A 21697-nucleotide genomic window follows, 5' to 3' on the forward strand; every position below is an offset into this window, starting at 1 on the left:
AACATGGTCATGATGAAGGAATTACTGCATCTTGGAGAGGAAGACTTCAACATTTTAAAAATGTGCGTGAGTCACGACCTTGTCATTGGTTGCTCGTTCAGTTAAAGAAAAGGTTAGGGTTTTAATTGAGAACATGTTCGCTCTTTGTGTCTCCTTTTAGCAGCTGATAAATAGACCACTATCTCTGCCACATCTTTCACAATGTGATTGAACATCATTCCGTTCATTGTCCTCCTTAATCTTCTCCTGAACAACAAAGAGCTGGAAACCATTAAGTAAAAGAGAAGTGCGCTCATTTTAAGTGAAGTACATCACCGAGCTCTATCCTTAGATCCACATGACTACGTATACAATCTCCCTTATAAAAAAAAAAGCATTATCTGGATGTGGGAATAATGAAGTGCACAAGGAAACATCAAGGATGGATGGATGTGGAGAACCTGGTAAGATGCGCAAAGTGCCGGCGAAAGAGCAGACTTTTAGTTTTGATAAACTATCATTTTGTCAGTCTTAAGAGAACTTTGATATACATACATATGAAAACAAAACATTTTGTTTTATATTTATTTATTTTTGTTTTCTGGGTTCTGTCTAAAATAATAACCACATTTTAAAAGTGTTGTTAAAAATATAATTTATTATTATTATTATAAGTGAAGTAACAGGAGCTGAAAACACCTTCTTTGATGGTTGTCGTCATTGCATATTATCATGCAATACATGCTGAACTTTCATTTTGAGTACTATCCACAGATTTAGCCCGATAGCGTTTTATTGTTTATGGAGATGAACTCCAGCGATGCAGACAACAATAACTCTCTTCTCTTCCAGCTCTGTGTTCCAGTGCTCTCGTAGTGCAGCCCTCAGGAAACTTAGCTCAACTCATGGACTTTGGAGTCTGAACTCAGAGTGTCGTCTTTTGAATTTTAAATGTAGCTTTCTCAATGTGTTTTATTAAATAATGAAACATCCCTTAAAGCCATTTAAAAATAAGTTTTTGATTTCGTCATTTATCTGACATTAAGTCTATAAATCTATAACGTTTGTTTCCGAAATTGTGATATTTTAAGGTTAGGTTAGGTTAGGTAGAACTTTATTGAAATTGTTTGTTTTTTTCCAATTAGCCACAGCAAATACAGCAATTTTTCATAAAAAATAAATAAAAATAAAATAAGAACAAGAACAAAGAGAAATAAAGAGAAAGAACAAGATGATACAATCTATGTCTAGAGATAAAGATAAAGAATATAGATCAAAGAAAAAAAACAAAGACAGAGGATACAAAGACTAACATAGAATAACTGATCTATAATTAATTTAATATTCAAACGCACATTCATAAAGTGATGTCAGCCACTCGCAATCATACTTAATATTAGCAGAAAATATAAAGCTCCAGAATTCCTGAAACTCCTACTACGTGGGAAACATCTTAGACGACCTAAATGCAAACAAATTAGGATTCAAAGACATACTACTGGTATAGTATTCAATATTCTGGAGTCAACCTACAGCAGATGTGAATTGTTCAGTTTTAATCATGCATTATGCAACATAGGACATCGTCCACATACGTGGTCATAAAAGACGTGCAGGCTCTGACAAACAATCTGAGGGAAGCATTTCACTTATTTGAAGTAACAATCCAAAGTGGAGGTACAGATCACAGGACACTGCCAGCCTTGTTGTTGAATGTGAGCTTGTCCAATTCCTCCAAGACCCTGAAACTTTTGCTCCGTTTTTTTCATTCGGGCAACTTGTCCAATCGCTTTCTTGCGATTGAGTTTCGATTGCGACCTAAATTTGATACAGGTTTTTTTCTGGCCCTCGTCCTCTCTCGGCTGCCTGAAGCATCCGTTGTAAGAATCACGATTACTTTTTCTCCTCCAGCCTCCTCCTGAAGGATATCCAATTCTTCCCTTCTAAAATAGCATGCCCTCCATTCTCGCAAGGAGACACTGTTTGATTTTAGACATTTCCCGAGACGTCAGGCTGATGCTCATTCAAGTTACTGATCTTTTCTTTTTTCCCCGTCTCCAGCCTATGCATGTAAAAACATCTGGACTCTCCATGTCCTCGATCAGAGGTTGTTGTGTGTTTGTGTGACGAGGTAGATCTCTACTCTCTAATGAGTCTCACAGGATTCAAGTGTGAAAGGCCTCCATTTGGAGGGTGAGCAACGATGAATCGTCCGCGGCGAGTAATCGTCATCCAGGTGCAGAAGCAAGACTGGTTGGTTTGATGTGATTGTGCTAATGGACTTGCAGCGATCCGCCGCCACCTCCCTCTTATCTGTCACTTTTGGTCTTTTGCCTCTTTTTGTCTTTTCCTTTCCCCTTCATCAACCGCTCACGCTCCTTCCCTGTCGCCCTGCTCCCATTTAGATTTCTCTTTGATTTACGCCAAACACAAAGACATGTGACCCAAATGTTGAAAATCTGATTTGCTTTGGTTTAAAAAAAAAAAAGGGAAAATTAAACCTCTTTTCATTACAACACATTTAAATGGACAAAAAAATCGTTGTCTCTGAAAAGGTGAAATACTTATCTGGTTTATATCTGGGGCCTCATGTAAGTAAGTAAGGAAGTAATTTTTATTTGTATAGCGCTTTTCCAGACCAGGGTCACAAAGCGCTTAAACAATCAAAACAATATTCAATAAAGTATATACTTTAAAGGGCAAGATAAAACTGATATGTGAACACAAATAAATGTTGGCCAAAGTCTCAAAAAAACTGAAACTATTAATTTAAACGATATGTTTTCCAAAATAAATAATAAAGAGTTTATATCTTGAAACATTTTTATACAGCGATATGAACAAGTTGGATATTAGGAATCTGATGTTTTTAAAGTCCACGGCCCAAAATCCACTTTATCTTTGGGGCCAAATTATTTTTTATTTTCACTTATCCCTTATACAAGGCACAAGAAGAGAAAGTTAGAACGTCAGAACGACACTGTAAAATCTTTTTATCGCTTCTGTAAAAAAAAAGACCAAACAAAGTGACTACATACAAGCCACAGGGACTCTTTGTGACATTGTTACAACTCAACATGTTACCAGAAGGATCTGGATTTTCAAGAATTAATGCGGTCAATGGCATCTCTCGTTTTTTTCCTAAAAAAAAAAAAAAGCCAATTGTTCTTTGGTTGGAGCAGCACCTGGAGTGAAGCAGCCCTCCATACTTGCGTCATGTAACCGACTTTTACATTCATTCACAACACATACGGGCTCAGAAGTTTCCTGCTGACGTATCAGGAAAGGCGGCTGAGCTTAGAGTTCTGACGGCTGAGGGTCCAAGGGAAATAAACGCTGACTGGAGTGATAGCAGGAGGAACAACTGCACACCCCAGACTCTACTTAAGGTGGGAAACCATGAATGAAGCGCTTGTATTGAAACTGCTGCAGCTCAAGGGTTTATTTTGTGACTTCTTGATTTTTATAGTGATACATGAAGTGAGTAAAAAATTAAAATAATACACATTTTTTTTGTCTTTTAAAAACACTGAGCAGCAAATACATTAGAAACAACAAGTCTGATGATGTACATTTTCCTATTTTAGCTTCCAAAAGTAAAGCTCTTTGTATTTTGGTTCTGGGTCACTAACTTTTTGAAATTGTAAATAGAAAGTTCAAATTAAATTGTGTGCACTTACAAAGTTAAATTAACAGATCCAAACGAAAGAAGTATAGTACCGTGCGTTTTATTTTTATTTTTTTCTGTTTTATTTTGAAACTTATTAACGGAAATACTACACTGATTTTGCCCCACCTGCGCTTTTGTGTCATTGCTGTTCGTGTCTGTCGCTAGTTTTATTAACTGTGAATATAATTGAAACATTGCATACTTACTGGGGCGAATTCATATGTTCGCGTTGTTAGTTCCCTTCACAAACTCCCGTTGTTTATTTGTAGATAAATGCGAGGCTGGATCGTCAATGTTAGCTTTTTGAGCTAAACGGTAAGTACTTCTGGCTTGTTTGTGACGTATATCCGGTTTTTGAAAACGCTGCGGGAGATTCATTATGATAATAATAATTATTATTATTATTCAAAAACGCCTCACAATCACGTTTTATCACGAAACAAATATTGATAAATACATATTATTCGATACATTGTAACGAATCTTTATTTTAATTCATTCAAATTAAAAAAAAAAATTAAAAACATGAAAATATTTGTTATGCTTGTTTTTATGTGTTTGCTCCAGATCAGAAGATGCCAGTGCTCAACCTGTCCTTCGCTGCGTCCGGGTTTTTGGGAATCTACCACCTGGGAGCCGTGGAAGCTTTCCTCCGTCACGGTCCCAAGATGCTGGGGTCCCTCCAGGCGTGTGCCGGGGCCTCAGCCGGAGCTCTGGTGGCTGCAGTCATGATCACGGCTCCTGACAAAGTGCAGGTAGAAAAGTGTATTCCTGCTCAGATTGAGAGTTTGAAAAGTAGGGCAGCCTTCAGGGGCCCTGTGGGGGGTTCTAGAGGTTCTTCAGTAAAACGCCAAGTTTGTGTCAAAGTGATGTAGATCATGAGGGGAAATGATGATAAGTGTATCTTAACAAAACTGATTAAAGTGGCTTAAGATGTTGAAACAAAAATCAAATGTGTCTATTTAAAGAGAAGTCTAGTTTGAATATATGACAAAGAAAGTTTTTTAGTGGTTTTTTCTTTTCTTGCAGCACTGTAAGGAATTCACATTTAAATTTGCTGACAGCGTGAGAGAGCAAAGATTTGGTGCTGTCACGCCGGGATTCAACTTCATGCAGAAGCTACGGTAATTATTACGAAGACACACTTCAGTCGCTTTCATCGCTTGTGTTGAGCTCTTGTCGTGGACGTCGGGGAATTTCACCTCTAGACAAATGCACTTTAAGATTTTAAACATGATATATAGAGTCAACACTGTGTGTGTGTGTGTGCGTATATATACTGTATATGTGTGTATACAGTATATATATATATATATCCTCTCAAACAGGTTCACTGTTTAAACACAGGATGCTCCAGTTATTACGAAGAACTTGAATCTGAAAAACACAATTAAACAATAAATATTTGTGTATAGGAAGGGAAATTACATCCACTTAGTTTGTTTAGTTTATTTTACAAATGAGATTGGAATCCAGTGAAAATGTTTAAAAGGACAACATGTCTTGTGATGTCAGTACATGCTTTCATATTAGTTTGGGTTTTAAAATACAGGTTTTATAATGATTGATTCAACATTTTGTCCCTTTTAAAATACAATAAATCAGCCAGCCAAGGTATCATACAGTCAGTTGCATGTATATGGACAGAATAAAAGTTACATTTGAAAAAAGGTTATTTGTCATCTTGAATTTCATAAAAGTATGTTTTGTATTGTTTTGGAAATCATTGATAACGAAACCAAGCTTCGAAAAAGAACAAGAAAATTAAATCCTTTAAAAGTTGTTTCGAGCTTCTCTGGTTTCATTTAGAAAGAGTGACCTGGCGAAAATCATCATTAAAATAATAGTTTAAATTCTACTTCATGTTCCGAATGAAACCAATATTTACAGTGACAATTTAAAAAATAATTATAAAATTATATCAAAATCTAGATTTGATTGAACTTAATATTTTTGTTATTATTAGAGAATAAAATATTTTTTCAAAGTGTTCCGTCCTCTGATTAAATGACTTAGGGAATGAATAATGTGTTTTACAGGGACGGGATTGAGGAGATTCTTCCCGCTGATGCACATTGTCTGGCCACTGACCGCCTCCATGTGTCCCTCACACACTCCAGGAGCAGCAAGAATCTCCTCGTGTCCAAGTTCACGTCCAGAGAGGAGCTCGTCAAGGTACGGAACTTAACACGGCATCATATTGCCGACTTATTCCCCAGCGATCTTTGAGCAGCGTTGACAAAAATATGTTTTCATGCTGCTCCGCACTGCTCGCTCTTCTTCACAAAACCTTTTTCACACTCCATTATGAAGCTTCCACAAACCTGCCAATAAGAACTTGCTCTGAGAAACGTTTGTTCCGCTGTAATGTGGCATCAATGCAGCATCAGTGTCGATGCATCACTGACATATGAATCATTATGTTCTTGTAAAGCTCTTTGGTAGACAATTAACAATGCACTTCTTACAGTATTTTATGATTCATTCATTCATTTATTCATTGTCTATCGTTTTGTCGCGGGGAGACTGGAGCCTATCCCAGTAACATAGGGCGAGAGGAAGGGGACACCCTGGACAGGACGCCAGTCTGTCGCAGGGCACACAAAGACAGACAACCTTTCACACACACTCATACCTACGGACATTTTTTACCAAAGTTCCCAATCAACCTCTGTATGTTTTTGGACTGTGGGAGGAAACCGGAGTGCCCGGAGTAAACCCACGCAACATGATGAAAATTATAATCGTCACGGGTCCACTTATATTTTAATTTATAATAAAGATTTTCGAGATTTTAAAGAGCTCAATTATTTTCTTGAAAAAAGTAATTATGACATATTTTAAGAAGCTCAATAATTTAACACAAACTTCTTTTTAACATACGGTTTGTAAAAGTTAATCCATATTAGCCGCAATTTTTTCCCCCAAAACTTAAAGTATTTGGAATTTCCTGATTGATTTTTTTTTTATTTTTCATGTACAGTGTGTAACAAAAATATAGGACAACTCATTTTTAATTATTTAGCGTAGCTTAATTAAAAATCAAGATCATCGTGTATGTTTTTTTGTTGTTATATTCTACCCGTACCTACATTCTTTTGCTCTCTCAGAAGGTCTGAATTGAAAGATATTAAACATTTTAGGGCCTAAAATTGTTGGTTTAAAAGAGATAATATTGTGTAGTACAAAAAAAAACAGTCACTATAAAAGCTTCACTACAAGCTCAGTTCCAGGTGACAGTATCCACTCAGCACCTGCGCGTCGGGTCATCCTCCGCCAAACGGAGAGAGCGGGCGTGATTGATGGCTGACGGCACAGACACGTGTCATATATTTTGTGTGGCGGCTCCAGTTGACTGGCTGAACTCGCTGGCAGGCCCGGTCCCATTACTGTGATGGATGTTCATTTAGTTTATTAGCGGTGGCACAAAAGTTAAATTTGCTATCTCTTTTATGTGCCGAGCAAGACATTCAATCAGAGGCGCTGCTCATATTAGATTGTGTCCGAAACTCGTTTCCTTCTCTCCGAGGGGGAAGAAAAAAAAGAAACAAGATTTCAATTCTTGTTTTCTCCTCATGCAGGCGTTATTGGCGAGCAGTTTTGTGCCCGTCTATGCTGGACTGGAGGCTGTGGAGTTCCGTGGACAGGTGGGTTTGTTCGTTTGTCCGTCCTCACTCGCGTTCATGTGACTTTCTGTTTTAGAAATGGATCGATGGAGGTTTCACGGACAGTCTGCCCGTCCTGCCTGAGGGGCGAACCATCACTGTGTCGCCTTTTGCCGGTCAGCAAGACGTGTGTCCCATCCACAGGGGGCGCTCTAACAGACAACTGAGGCTTGCCAACATGAATATTATGGTGGGTTTCACTTCACTTTTGTATTTGTGAAAGGACATTTTATTTTATGTTTGGCCAAAGTTTCAATCAAACATTACAATTTTCACTTTAATTTGCTAATATAACATAGGAATTATCAAGTGGAGCCACCGTCTTTAAACTTAGTTTAAAAACAATATTTTTATTTATTTTATTATTAAAATTATTTAAAGGGTATCTGCCTGGATCAGCAAATACTTAATTTAATGGATTAAACATGTATGTACACCAGTGACGTGCGGTGAGGTTCATGGTTGGTGAGGCACTGACTCCTTTAGTGTCAGATTATAAAGTATATTAACCCAAAAGGGAAACTTATTCAATTGGCTACTGGTTATTTCATATCTCATCAGCATTCTTCACACACGCATATGAAGTTAAAAAAATATATGATTTAATTAATAGTTTCCAAGGGAATTTACCGTAAAGTTTGTCTCAAGAGTGATATGCTCTGGCACAGACAAGTGGTGCTGTAGTGATAGATAGACCCGCCTTTTGTTGCTTCTGATTGGTTAATATTGCGTCAGGCCCTAAGTGATTGGCTAGATCTACGCAAACCGGAACAATGTTATTATGGCGAAAAGATAAATATTGAGTATTAAACGGGTCAATATAAGCGTGATAAAAACAATTTTTTTTTTATTTTATTTATGGCCAAGATGTAGTTGTTTTTTTAATATTCTATTTTATTTTTCTTAGTCTTATCTCTTTTTTATTACCATTGAAATGAAAACCATTTCTGGTCTTGATTTTATCTAAAGTCCACACACCTGTTCAATTGTATGTATCAATGCAGTTTATGATGGATTGCGCATTGAGAGGTGAGGCACTGCCTCAACTACCTCCCCTGACTGCACGTCCCTGATATACACTATATATACTCTTAAAGACTGCTCGACAAAATGTCTTTAAAACGATGGGCACTGGTCTGTGAGGCATTTGTTACCGGGTCGCATAGAAAGAATAACAATTTGTATTATTGATTATTACTGTCTTAAATATGTTTTGTTTTGACATAAGGTATTTTAGCCTCTTTTTAAGTCAAGGAAATTAAAAAAAAAAGAAGCTGTACACTAGTGAAAATGAGTAAAACACAAATTCTATTTGATGTATTTTTAACGTTTTTTATCTGAATTCGGTCCGTGAAAATAATGCCGAAATAATACTGGTCTGTGGTGCAATAAAGTTAGGGGCCTCCTGATGTAGACTACTAGGTTTTAGCGGGGAGGTCAACTAGAGGTCAAGAGAAAAATGGGCAATCGCGGAGGCAGAAGACCCTGTGAAAATTAAAACATGTCCAATATATAATTCGATTATATTGACCATAATCCCCTTGAATTAATCTTCCTTCTAGTTTCAGTCTTTAAGGTAATTTTTTAATAATCTATTTAAGTAATTTCATTTTCTGTAGATAGATAGATAGATAGATAGATAGATAGATAGATAGATAGATAGATAGATAGATAGATAGATAGATATTTTTCCAAATAGCAATACACAGCAATACCGACGATAATTAATACAAATAAAAATAAGAACAAGAACAAAGTTTCTTCCAGCCCTTCTGATCAACCTGTCCAACCTGTTGACACTCCTCTTGGACACAATCACCCAAGCAAAGTCAGATATTGTAGCTAGTGATTGATAAAAGGCTGGATTTAATCATCTTACATAGGTTTTTGGTTTTCTATATATGCAAATATACATGCAAATGTTTTGTGTATTCGACTGTCATGTCTGTTTTTAGGTTTGTCTAAAACTGTCACCTGCAGTTTAATCTTAGCTTAAACAGAAACAGTCATCTGTGTGACAATAAACAACATACCGATGAGTAAGCATCATGACAAGTATGCTGCAGTTCACAGTTTGAGTAGAAAAGTAAAACTGTAAAAGGTGTCAAAAAGTCATTTTACAAAGGTTCATCTAATGTTTTATCAATCGTGTGGTAGTCGGTGGAAAGAAAGGAAGGCGTGTAACAGAGAGCAGCTTGTTAAAAGGCAGCAAATAACCGCACAAAGCTGTGCAGGATCTGCAACTTAAAAAATGTTGCCGGTCATGAATTATTCTGTTTCTGATGCAAATCAGCGCGAGTGCTGGAGTGCGACGCGTTTAACAGCCTCCCGCGATAAATCACGTCCAGTTGAGAAGCAGTGGAAACTACCTGGTTCGATCTAATCACTGTTTTGACAGCTCAGTCTATCTTCCTGATTCTAACAGTAAGATTGTCATTGAGAGCACAGAGACGTGAGCTCTCACCGGCACAGACTCGAGTCACAGACTCGAGTCACATTGTTCATCTGCGGCACGACGAGCGTAATTGTCCCAAAAATAAAAACGTCTCATTTGCAGTCAGCCTCAGACGCGGCACAGCAGCGTACAAGACGTGAGTCCAAATCATTGCCAAGACTAAGAAATGTTGTTGACTAAAACCCCACTGATGTTACTCTGCGTCGGTGGAGGCCTTGGGATAAGTAAACACATTAAAATCATACTTTTATCAACAAGTTTACAGTTTCAACAGCCTTGAAGTCTTGAGCGATTGTTGGAGACTTTTTTTTTTAATTATCTGAATTTAAATCCTAATGAGGTCACGTTAGATGAAACATCTAGAACCAGGAGGCGCCCAAAAAGATAAATTGGTGCAGGGAACCTCAAAAGAATTCAACTCTACTCTCTACGGACAAAATACTTTATTTTTAATGCTGAATATAGTGTTTGTACTTTTATTTCCTTTCTAATTTAATGTGTTACATTTTATAGGTTTAACTTACCTTTTAATTAAATTGTAGTACCCATCAAAATAAACTTATCGCCATGTTAAAAATAAAAAAAAATATATAAATAACTATTATATCAAATTAAAAGCTGAAATAGCCAAGATTGCCCAGGGTAAGTCAGGTACATAGAAAAAGTATTTTAAAAGTATATATTATTATAGAAAAAATAAAGATTTTTTTAATTAAAAAAATAAATTACTATAGAAATGACAACTATATAGATACACTGAATGTGTGCTAATATAAACGATAAAGAATGATATGTACATTTTAAAAGCAAATAACCCCAAAAAGTTCAGGTGCATTATGGGTCTTACAATTGTCAAAAGAAGATGAAAATATTGAAATCCTTTATTAAATATGATATGAATTTCTTCATAATTCGACTTGTTTTTTTAAGGGTTCTCCTCCTACTTTATATATGTATATATTCTGTAATAAGGTGACCACCCACATACAAAAATATTCATTTTATCAAAATTGCAAACAAAATTTTTAACATTTTCCAAAATGAAAATGTCTGTATTCATCTATATACACATTTATATAATATATATATATAATATATATCAAATTAGCCTAACATCCAAAATAAATTATAATTATTCACTGTCTTCCGCTTCATCCTCGGGTCGCGGGGAGACTGGAGACTATCCCAGTAACATGGGGCGAGAGGCAGGGGACACCCTGGATAGGATGCCAGTCTGTCACAGGGCACAAAGACAGACAACCATTCACACACACACTCTCAGACAATTTTCCCAAAGTTCTCAATCCACCTCTGTATGTTTTTGGACTGTGGGAGGAAACCGGAGTGCCCGGAGTAAACCCACGCAACACGTGGAGAACATACAAACTCCACGCAGAAAGGTTGCCTCGGCCTGGAATTGAACCAGAAACCTTTTTGCTGTGACAGTGCCACCGTGCCCCCTAAATTATAATTATATAAAACATAATTAAATAATTGTTATAATAACCTGAACGTTGTCTTCATGAAAGACAAAAGAAGAGAAAAGGAGCTTCATAACTATATTAGAGGAAGTTTAGTTGTGTTTGATATCTGTGGTTTGGTGTTGCTCTGGCGTCTTTGGACTTCACTTAGTGTTTTCCCTGCTGTGTTCCTCCAGCTCTCCACGGAAAACATCAAACGCCTGAACCAGGCTCTGTTCCCTCCGAACAACAAAGGCATGCAGTCCCTGTGTCGCGAAGGCTTCGATGACACACTGAGATTCCTCAGGAGAGAGTCGTGGCTGAGCTGACGGTCACATGACTCTCGATGGATTCTTGTTAACGGACGGTTTGACTTCGGGGCATCAAATGGACGACTGAAGGGAAGCGACTCACTCGGTGTCTGGATCAAAATGTGTCCCTGAACCTTTTCCCCAGGTTTATAAGATCACTCGCTCAGTACCGCGTCTGAAGAACACGCGTCCAGTGAACACCGTTTTTCAAGCCATTTAATTCTCCATCAGCTCGCAGCACTGGAGGGGAATATTATTGGATGTCGGAGCGATTCACAGTTCCAAGTTCACGTTCCAACGATGAGACTTTTTACTTCACTGGATGACTCCTCTTGGTTCATAATAAAGTAAAATAAAGAAAACTGTGACATTTTTACTAAAACAAAAAACTAAAATCACACAGCAGGAATAATCCACTGCTTTTCAAGTCATCACTCAAAAAGCACTCGGAGAACACAGCTCTCTGATTGGCCACTCATTTATTATTAGTATTATTAAAGGATCAGTGATGATTTTCAACAAAGACGTCCTTAGAAAGAAGAATTACTGTTTTGTTCGCCACAAAATACAATTTCATTACTGAGACAGTCGTTCTGTGTTCTTTGACAAAGTTTAATATAAGATCATTTTATTCTGAATATTTATGGACATGGTGTCACAGACCATTAAGCCAACAAATCACATGAATGTGCTTCACTTATTTGATCCATTTCAATACCTTTTTTTAGCATTTGAAATCTTAATGTGGGTCGTGTTCCAGAACACGTCTGCACAAAAGCCCAGAAGGAAAAAGCATAAATTAGTTTTAAATATTTGTAAATTATTATCTTTTTCAATTGTCGTAACAACCCAGTGAATCAAACCTGATTTTATTTATTTATTTTTTATCTATCTAAGCGTCCGTCTGTGGCTGACAGCGGCACAGCTGGCTGAAGGTGGAGCAGCACGGCTGCAGCCACGGCCTCCACACCACCTTCTTCACGGACAGCTGACTCTCCACCGGCTTCACCGAGCGCAGGTGTCTCTCCGCCGCCGCCTGCATCGCCGCCAGGACGGAGTGGAAGTTTGGCTCGGTGTCGGGGGTCAGCGGGCTCTTCTCCGAAGGGTCTCGGGAGAGGTCGAAGAGCAGCGGCGGACTGTGGTAGGTGACGTAGTGCGGCGTGCAGAAGCAGACGTGCGTGTTGGTGCAGGACGTTTCGTTCTCCGGGTAAAAGTTTGGCGTGAAGTAAAACGCTTTCCACACTGAACTACCTGAAGAGATACAAATAATGTGATTTGATGGTGCTTTAGTTTGGAAGTATATCAGTATATTGAATGCTTAAATTTCACATTTTAAATGTTTCAACTTCATACGTTTCATTTGTTACTATTGAATGATTGAGTGCAGATTTTTTTACATTAAAATATTGAATTTCTTTTTTTAATATTGCAATTAAAAAGACGGTATATTTCCAACTTTCGTTTCTGCATGTGACCCTAAATAGCTTCCGAACTTTGATCAATGCGTGTTGGATGAAGACTCACTGTTCCGAGGCCTCCAGCGGACAGCGTTGAGAAAGGCGTTGCAGTAGTGGAACAGAAATTCATGCTCAGAATGTTCTGCTCTACCCTGTAGCAAGTCCATCATGTCCCGACCGTCGATCTCTCTGCCGAGCACATGAAAGAAAGTCAGGATCTACTATGTTCTTTCTATAAACAACCCTCTGTGGAACTTACATGATTGTCAATGGACTCCCATATTACCGTTTTACAAGCAGCATTTTATCCTTCCAAAATTTCTGTTTCCTTTGAATGTCCCTTTTATATTTTTAGTTGAGCGACATCTTACCTGTCGTCGGGGACTGAAGCTCCAGTCAGGTGCACCACAGTTGGAAATATGTCCATGTTGCTGGTGGGCTCATCCACTTCCTTGCCACTCGGGATCATTCCGGGCCAACGTAGAATTCCCGGGACACGGATCCCTCCCTCCCAGTTTGTGGACTTGCCACCTGTTTGTAAAAAGAGTCTTGTTGTCTGCCTCCAATTTCTAAACTTTACTTTTACTTCAAGAGACTGTTGGACCTTTATATATCCCATTCCACCCTCTGTGGACTTCACCGCTGGCAGAAATCTCTTCCAAATGAGCGCCCTGGTCCGACGTCAGGTAGACCAGAGTGTTCTCCGCAAGTTTCAGTCGACTCAGAGTCTGCATGATTTGACCTGCGTAAGAATCAGAGCAGGAGTTTCAAAGCATGCAAGTGCAGAAATGTTTAAGTCCAAGTCTTAAAATGTCCATTAGAGCTGCATGATTGTGGCTAAACTAATAATTACAAATTGGGCTGGTATTATGGCCAGTTTCCTAAATCGATTCCATTTCAATTCATAAGGTTCTGAATCGATTTGTTTCAATTTGATTCAAAATCCGACCTTTGAAGACACTATTACATTGTATTTTGTCAATTTAAACAACAGTTCTACTTCATGCTTGCTCTGCCCTCTACAGGCTGTTGCTATGGGTTACCTCCCTAACTAACGGCGACAGCTTTTATGAGGCAGAGCACACATTTGTAGAAACTCAGTACATTAAATAAGAGGATAACATTGATAAATACCCACCATGTAAATATGCTATAAAAAGTTCACTCACACTGTTGCCTTCGTTCTTCTGATGTTTTTTTTCCTGATTTAAGAATTATTTTCAGACCTGAGTGGGTTGAGGTTGCAACTTTCGCACCTTGACTCTTGTTATTCTAGGCAGTGTAAGTTTCAGGCAAACCAATAAGTGTGTCTTTGCACTGTAATAATAGTGGCTGATTAGAGTTGTTGAATCATAGAAGCCAAAATCCTGATCAGGACTAAAATTATTTATGCAGCTCTAATTGACTGAATACTTATCCCTTTTCTCCAGATATAATCAATATCTCTTATTTTTTACCAGCATGGTATCGCAATGTCGACTCATAATGCTGGTGATCAAGTACAGTCATGGTTAAACTAGTATTGAATAAGTGTTAAGAGTATTAGAGTTAAAGAGATGAAATAACTGGTTCACAAATGACTACCTGTCATCTTGTAAGAGTGCGGGACATGAAGTTTGAATACATTTTCCACTGACCGACACTCCAGTCCACCTCATGGACTGCAGCTCCGTAGATGCCGTGCTGGCTCGTTCCTCTGAAGGCTGCCGAGGCAAACATGGCGGTGTGGACCTGCAGGAAAGAGAAGAACAATAGAAATGGCCTCTCGGTGTTCCTAAAAAAAAAAAAAAACATTATTTTATTATCCTGGAGGGAATGATGTGAAGTTACTTCTTCACCTCTCCATGAAAGCCACGGCGTCGCGCGTCATCGCCTGGGTCAGGTTCTCCGGATTATAAGGCTGTGCCACGATGTCGTGGTCCTTCATCAGCACACAGTTCAGGTGCGGGATGAGTCGGATGAATCCTAATACTGCAGCCACGAGCGAGAGCAGCAGAGTCAGGAGGCCCAGGAGGAGCTTCCTCCGGGGGCGGACGAGGCCGGTGAGGTGCAGTGCCGCCGAGGTCGCGAGGATGACGGCCAGAGTTCGGTACGGTAAGAATTTATGGATCATGAAGACGGAGCCGTGGTTCGGACTGCAGTCGCGCAGATTAGTCAGAGGGATGCCAAAGAAGTACTTGAATCCGTGAGCGCTCGGGTGGTGGCAGTGATCAGTGCTGGAGTTACAGTTGAGTCCGAGGTGCCATTTACCTGCGGACATAAATGTGGAGTCAGCCAGGATCAGCTTTGATGGATTCACAACGATCATCGTTGATGACACAGCCATTCTGGTCTAGAAAGGCGCTATATAAATAGAGATTATTATTATTATTATTATTATTATTATTATTATTATTATAAAGGGCAAGTCAAGTGTTAATTTAAGTGTGTCTTAAATAGATGTTGGTCTCTATTGTATCATCAGTGTCTGTTTGTACAAAACTCTCTTTTCATTGAAATATTTACATTAGAAAATGATCTTAAGCCCCGCCCACTGAAAACACTTTTTTTCTGGAAATTAAATCTATTTTACCATAACGTCGCCCACTCTGCTGTTATTGGTCGAACGTGGAGGTTTGTCACCGAATGTCATCAATCCCAGTAGTCTCTACCTCTAGGGACTTGTTGTATAAACCAAGCAAGCATTATAAAAGCAGGCTAGAGGAGGAGTAAAGATCATATTAATTCAGCTCTTGTAACCTCTTGTTCGCCAAGATTTCAGACGGGGGAGAACTTTATAAAGTAATCATTTCAAAACATGGTCATGATGAGGGACTTGCAGAATTTGCAGAAAACTTCTTAGAGTTCCTTTATCTATGTTTGACATTACATTTTACAAGTAAAGTATACATGTTTTAATATTCGAAAAAATATATATACATTTGTACATCTCAATACCTATTTATTTGTGCAGGCTTTTTCTTAATTATCTTGGGGCTGCTAGGTTTGTCAATGTCTTGTCTTGGTCTTTTAAAGTATATATTTTTTAACTGTGTATTGTTTTGTTGTAAAGTGCGTAAAAAAGGCACTTTACAAATAAAACGTACTTATTACTTACTATTTGTGTATGTATGTAAGTGTTTTTTTACCTCTTTGTTTATTTAATTACATTTAATGTATATTTTAAACATATTTTTTTGTTTATTCACATTTTATCACATTGATTAAGAATAATATGTGTATGTTTTTAAGACATTTAAATATATTTATTTGTTTTTCAAACAACTTGGAAAAAACATGTTTGTGTATGGGGTTTTTTAACCATTTATTTAAAGGTATATATTAACATCTGTGTATTTTACAATATATTTTAAACAGAGCCCGCAGTTCAACAAACCATACATATGAAATGCCTTCTCTTGCAAATTCTCATTTCTAATAAATAAGACTAATTAAAAGATTAAAGTCCAACACTTTTATCTTCACTGTGCACCATGGCCAGCTTTGCACACGATCCTCTTCATAATGGAAATAAGCCAACATAAAATATTTTTCATTTCTTTCCCCAAATGATTTTTTCGTCTTTTGTGAGAAAAACACGTCTTTTTCGATGAAACACTACTGGAAATAAACATTGATTCTGATTTGTTTTCCTTGATTTACTGTCGAGAATTTGCGTACTAGTTAGTAGTACACTATCCTGATGCATACTAACCGCGATTAGTATGCATCAGTTAGTATGCGATTTGAGACACAGCACTCGTAACACTTTTTTCAGGTTTATTTTTTCATATTGTGCCTTCCCTGCAAGCTCTCTGGCGCCCCCTAGGGGCCTCACCCTTTGGCCCACTGCGCTAAACCCATCACTGCCTCAAAGCATTTTCCTTTCTTGCATGTTTGGCAGCGACATAGATCATATTAGTCATGTGGTTCGATGAGTCCGGACACATGCAGCGTACCTATTAAGGCCGTCTCGTAGCCTTGCCGCTTAGCAATGTTGGCAAAGGTCACTTCCTCACTCGGAAGTCCTCCGGACGCCGCGGCGAAGATGAAGACACCAGTCATGCTATGGCTGGCGACACCTGAGATCGGAAAAAAAGACAGGTTAGAGTACAAAAAAAAAAAAAACAATCACGATCATACAAGGATTTCAACACGCCTGATCGTACAGGGTAGCGTCCAGTGAGGAACGCCGCCCGACTCGGGGTGCACAGGCTCGCGGCAGCGATGTGATGCGTTAGCTTGACGCCCTCTTGTGCCAACTGGTCAATATTGGGTGTCCTGTCGAGAAAAAACATGTATATATCACACATTGATAAAATAACTATATATTTGCTTTATCACAGCACAGAATGTGAGCATTATGAATTATTGTATTTTTATATAGTGCACTTCCTGTTTGAGTCTGACCCACTTTTATGGTTTTATTGAATTTTTACCTCAGTGTTGTGTTACCATAGCAGCCCAGGTCTCCAATCCCCATGTCGTCCACCATGATCAGGACGACGTTGGGTTTGTTGCTCTGAGTCACAGAGACAAAGTTCATCCCCAGTAAGAGCTGAAGAAAACACAGCAGCCACATCTTTCTCAAGGCATGTCTGGAACAAGAACAAAACACATCTCAAATATTTGCTGTTTTATTCCAGCTGGTATTTCTTCATTGGCTTACATTTTTTTTACTTTATTCAACGTTATTTATTTGTTCAGGCTTTTCCTTGATTTTCTGGAACTCCTGTGTTGTTCTCAGTATTATCTTGACCTTTAAAGTATATACTTTATTGAGTATTGTTTTGATTGTTTAAGCGCTTTGTGACCCTGGTCTGGAAAAGCGCTATACAAATAAAAAGTACTTACTTACTTACTTACTTTAAGTCGCTTTTTTTGTACGATTTCAACTAAATATTCGAGTAATGGCAAAGTTAAGGTCACACTCTATAGTAACTTAACAATTGAGATCAAACTGAAGCTAATAAAAAGTGCAGTTAAATGTCAGCAACAGGTATTTCTCACCTTTCCCCGCGATCCTAGTTTGCTTGGCGGCGGCGGCAAGTCACGCTCAAAAAGGTTTTACTCCAAATATTTCTGTAAGAAAGCAAAATTAAGAATGTTAGGGGGAGTAACATTAAAACAATGGCGTGACATTAAGTCAAGATTGCTCACTTAAGAATTACACTTTTTGTTTATTTTGTGACTTGAATGCATTTTATTACTATTTTTTCTGCTCGTTTGTTTCCCCACCAGTGTTAATTTGGGGCGAATTCCGGCTCACGATAGTATTTTCATTAGCAGTTTCCGGTTAATGAAACCTTTCAAAATAATCCACAGAAAATATATAGTTGCTAAAATAAGATTTTCGATTACGTTAAATTACTTTTAGATTGTTCCATTTTTTGTGTCAAAGATTATCGTTTTTATCTACAAAACATCAGAATTGGGAAAGTTAAAAATGTAACTTTATACACTGTGAGTTTAATCTGTTTTACCGGAAGAACTCAAAAGAATATTCAATTTGACAATTTAAAAATGAATAAATAAAGATATTGTCCATCAAAAATGATTGGCAAATATTCACCTGTTGCAGTTCCTTCAACAACATTATATACATTTATTTGAAATTGTTCTTTTAATTCAAAAAAAATATTATTTTAATAAAAAAAGTTTCTCTGGAGGTTTTTAATACTGGTTTATTATTATTATTGAATCTGCATGATCTTCGTCAAAACTAGTTCCAAGTCATATTCATGTTGGCAAAGTGTGTCTGTTTGCTTGCTGCATATCATTTCCCCAAAGAGTGTTGGTTGCGAGCAGGCAGATAACCTTTTCACACACATTAAGATGCTGATTTGCATCGATTCACTCCAGGAATAGAGGACCATACAGGCTATCTCCAGTGCTTTTGTGGTCCGTAATTAAAGGGCACAGCTGGATGTGCGAGACATGACATGACAAGGCTGACACTGTTGAGGCAAACATTTAAATAAAACTAAATAAATAAACTAAATAAAAGCCCCCCAAAAAAGAAGAGAAGTGATATTAAGCAGATACATTTTATTTTGCATCACACGAGTGGACATCAGAAAGGAAAAATCTCTTGCCCTCCCGAGAGGTCAGAGATGAAAATCAAGCTACATTTTCATCACTCTTTTGACGCAGCATCATTCTGAATTATTCATAATTATGACTTATGATGGGCATTTTATTGTTGCGACCCACTCATGTTCATTTTATTAAGCAGTGGAGATGAAGGTCAAATGGGTTTAATATCAAATTGAGTAATGGGTCTTCACTTTCCCTTCGAGAAATCTGAATTATTATTGTTTTCTTCCGTCAACACTTAAGAGAAGAAACTGGATGATTGAAGGAAATATTTTTTGTTGTTTGTGTTTTTTTATTTTTTCCTCGTTGCCAAATTCTGAGAGTATGAAACTAATTATTTAAAGATGCTCTCTACGTGCCCCCAACTGGGAACACAAATCTCTTTTTTTTTTGTCACCAAGTTATTCATTCCTTTGTTCGTACTCTGCCAATTATTTTTGTTTAGGATGGATGATATGAATAACAAAACCCTACAATTAAAGCTGACTGTTTGACGCTTCTGCATCAAACTGAAAGAAATTATCTAGATTAAGCATGAGTTTATTTTGGATTTCCTTTGCAAGTCACCATCTAAAATCAAATAACTATGTAAGACAAAGTGTCTTTATAAAGATATTTGTTGTGGAATTCTCCTAACAATTATGTATCTCAGACGCGGAAAACTGAATCCAGGTCTTCGTGTGAATTGGATGCCGGATGGACTTGGTATATTTTTCATAATCTTGAAAATTCAGGTTAAACAATGTCAAAGCGAAAACATCAAAGACAAAATGGTGCTATAGATGTTTTAAGAATTCCCTTTGGATGAGCTTTAACTTTGCCGACTCCTGATCCCGCTGACAAGAGCAATGTGCATGAGAGTGAAACTAAATCAACCGAAAGACATTGTTTGAATTGCAAAGTTGTGTCTCCGAGTCAAAGCATGTTCTGTGTAAGTAACTGCAACTTCACATTTACTGCAGGTCGCCAAGTGTAGAGCAAAGTCAATATGGACCGAGCAGCAGCCATCGACTCATAAAGATTATAGAGCAGTATCTTTTTTGTACGGGTCAGTAGGTGACTCACTCAGTTTAAAAAACATGTTTGCTCATAGGTTTCAATGCAATGCCACTGGACTCTGAATGACTTCATGAAGCTCCATCAAGTCATTCCGTTCACTAACACACAAAACAACACACACAAAATACACTTATTCAGTAACAGATGTAAACTTAAACACCTGTAACTTTAGGATAATAACATGTTGTCTGCTGGTATTACAGGCAGAAGAGGGAAAGGGATCTGTGTCTTCAGATTTAACATTTAAACATAAACACTTTTTCTCGAGATGGACACAAGAGGGCGCGATTTCCAAAACCTGTTTACAACACTGTAATTATTCCGTCATTTGATGGTTTTTATGATGTAAATGTTTATCTGGTAAAACATTTAGATAGAAAATAAAATTGACACAATAAATTACCTTTATAAACATGCTATTATATGTCATCGTGTTTTTTAATTCATCTATAATTCCCCTTTTTTAGTGATATTTAACCAACTGTTGCTTTTTTGTATGGTTATAATCACCATTGCCAAGATGTGATAATTCATATTTATTATAAATGTGCGTTAAAGTGTGAGTTTTTGTATGACATGATGACAGATTAAAACATTTTCTTAACATGAAGGACTTGGCATTTATATATATTCCGGGCTCAGCTTTCTTTGTTGGAACAAGAATGTTTTAAATGTAGATCAAAATATAAGACGGCCACTAATGGGCTTCACGGTTGCTGAAGATCACTATGAGAGAATTATCAAAGTAGACGGAGGCTGACTCCCTCTGGCAACACCTCAAAAACTCAGAGCTATTTTGTTTTTGGTTCCCTCATACACATCTCCAGTAAAAATAAACAAAGTGAAAAAAAAGAAGATTTCTGATACAAACTGATGAAAATAAACTGTTTGGATACGACTTGGGAGGAAGCATGTGGCGCTACTAAATTGTTTGTAAATGAATAGTTTTAGATGTAGTGTTTTGATCAACTCTTTATACTCTTCCCTCACAGACCTCAGCCCCTGGTATTTTTCAGATTTGTCATGTTCCTTTGTCCTGTTGCTATTGTCGCTATAGCTATATACAGACTCTATATACAATGTATTCAGTGGGTCAAAAAAAAAGTACAGTGAGAGACAGAATGGAAGAAAATTATGGAAAGAGCGTTTATTCATATATTCATTCATTCATTTTCCACCACTTTATCCCGGGGGCATGGGGATACTGGAGCCTATCCCAGTATCATAGGGCGAGAGGCAGGGTACACGCTGGACAGAAAACAAGTATTTGCTCAATAATAAAAGTTCACCTCAATACTGTGTAATGTAACTCTGTTTAGTGTTGACACAATTCAAACGTTTCCTGTAGGCTCGCACACACTCTAGCTGGTGTTTTTGGACCATTATTCCATGCAGACCTTTTCAAAAGCTGTGATGTTTGAGGGCTGTCGCCGAGCAACACAGAATCTGAACTGCCTTGACAAATGTTGCATTGGATTCAGGTCCAGAGACTGGATTCTATCCTTTACATTTAAAGTGTAGCTATCGACTAAGAAAATATTAACATTAAGTGTTGCTTTATGGCCC

General features: G+C 37.7%; 2 protein-coding genes across 4 annotated transcripts; one reads left to right on the top strand and one right to left on the bottom strand.

Moving 5' to 3' along the window:
* The first annotated feature begins 3786 nt into the window (after positions 1-3786).
* Positions 3787-11929, top strand: pnpla4 (patatin-like phospholipase domain containing 4). Its single transcript, XM_087791457.1, has 7 exons — positions 3787-3964; positions 4217-4404; positions 4679-4773; positions 5689-5824; positions 7231-7296; positions 7352-7504; positions 11427-11929. Exons 2-7 carry the CDS (start codon positions 4225-4227, stop codon positions 11556-11558), a joined length of 762 nt encoding a protein of 253 aa, XP_087647583.1. The 5' UTR covers positions 3787-3964; positions 4217-4224; the 3' UTR covers positions 11559-11929.
* A 73-nt stretch (positions 11930-12002) lies between these two features.
* Positions 12003-18058, bottom strand: sts (steroid sulfatase (microsomal), isozyme S). Of its 3 annotated transcripts, none has more exons than XM_087791452.1 (10): positions 17987-18058; positions 17416-17574; positions 17136-17257; positions 16936-17058; positions 14836-15247; positions 14635-14771; positions 13602-13739; positions 13369-13528; positions 13065-13186; positions 12003-12791 (listed from the first exon to the last, which is right to left on the bottom strand). In XM_087791452.1, exons 2-10 carry the CDS (start codon positions 17556-17558, stop codon positions 12433-12435), a joined length of 1716 nt encoding a protein of 571 aa, XP_087647578.1. In that variant the 5' UTR covers positions 17559-17574; positions 17987-18058; the 3' UTR covers positions 12003-12432. The 3 variants fall into 3 exon arrangements, with proteins under 3 accessions (XP_087647578.1, XP_087647580.1, XP_087647581.1); XM_087791454.1 differs by lacking the exon at positions 17987-18058 and adding an exon at positions 17646-17756; XM_087791455.1 differs by lacking the exon at positions 17987-18058 and having other exon boundaries at positions 17146-17257; positions 17416-17432.
* Positions 18059-21697: the final 3639 nt, after the last annotated feature.

This window comes from Callionymus lyra, chromosome 5 (genome assembly GCF_982586985.1).
Source record: "Callionymus lyra chromosome 5, fCalLyr1.hap1.1, whole genome shotgun sequence".
Lineage (NCBI taxonomy): Eukaryota > Metazoa > Chordata > Actinopteri > Syngnathiformes > Callionymidae > Callionymus > Callionymus lyra.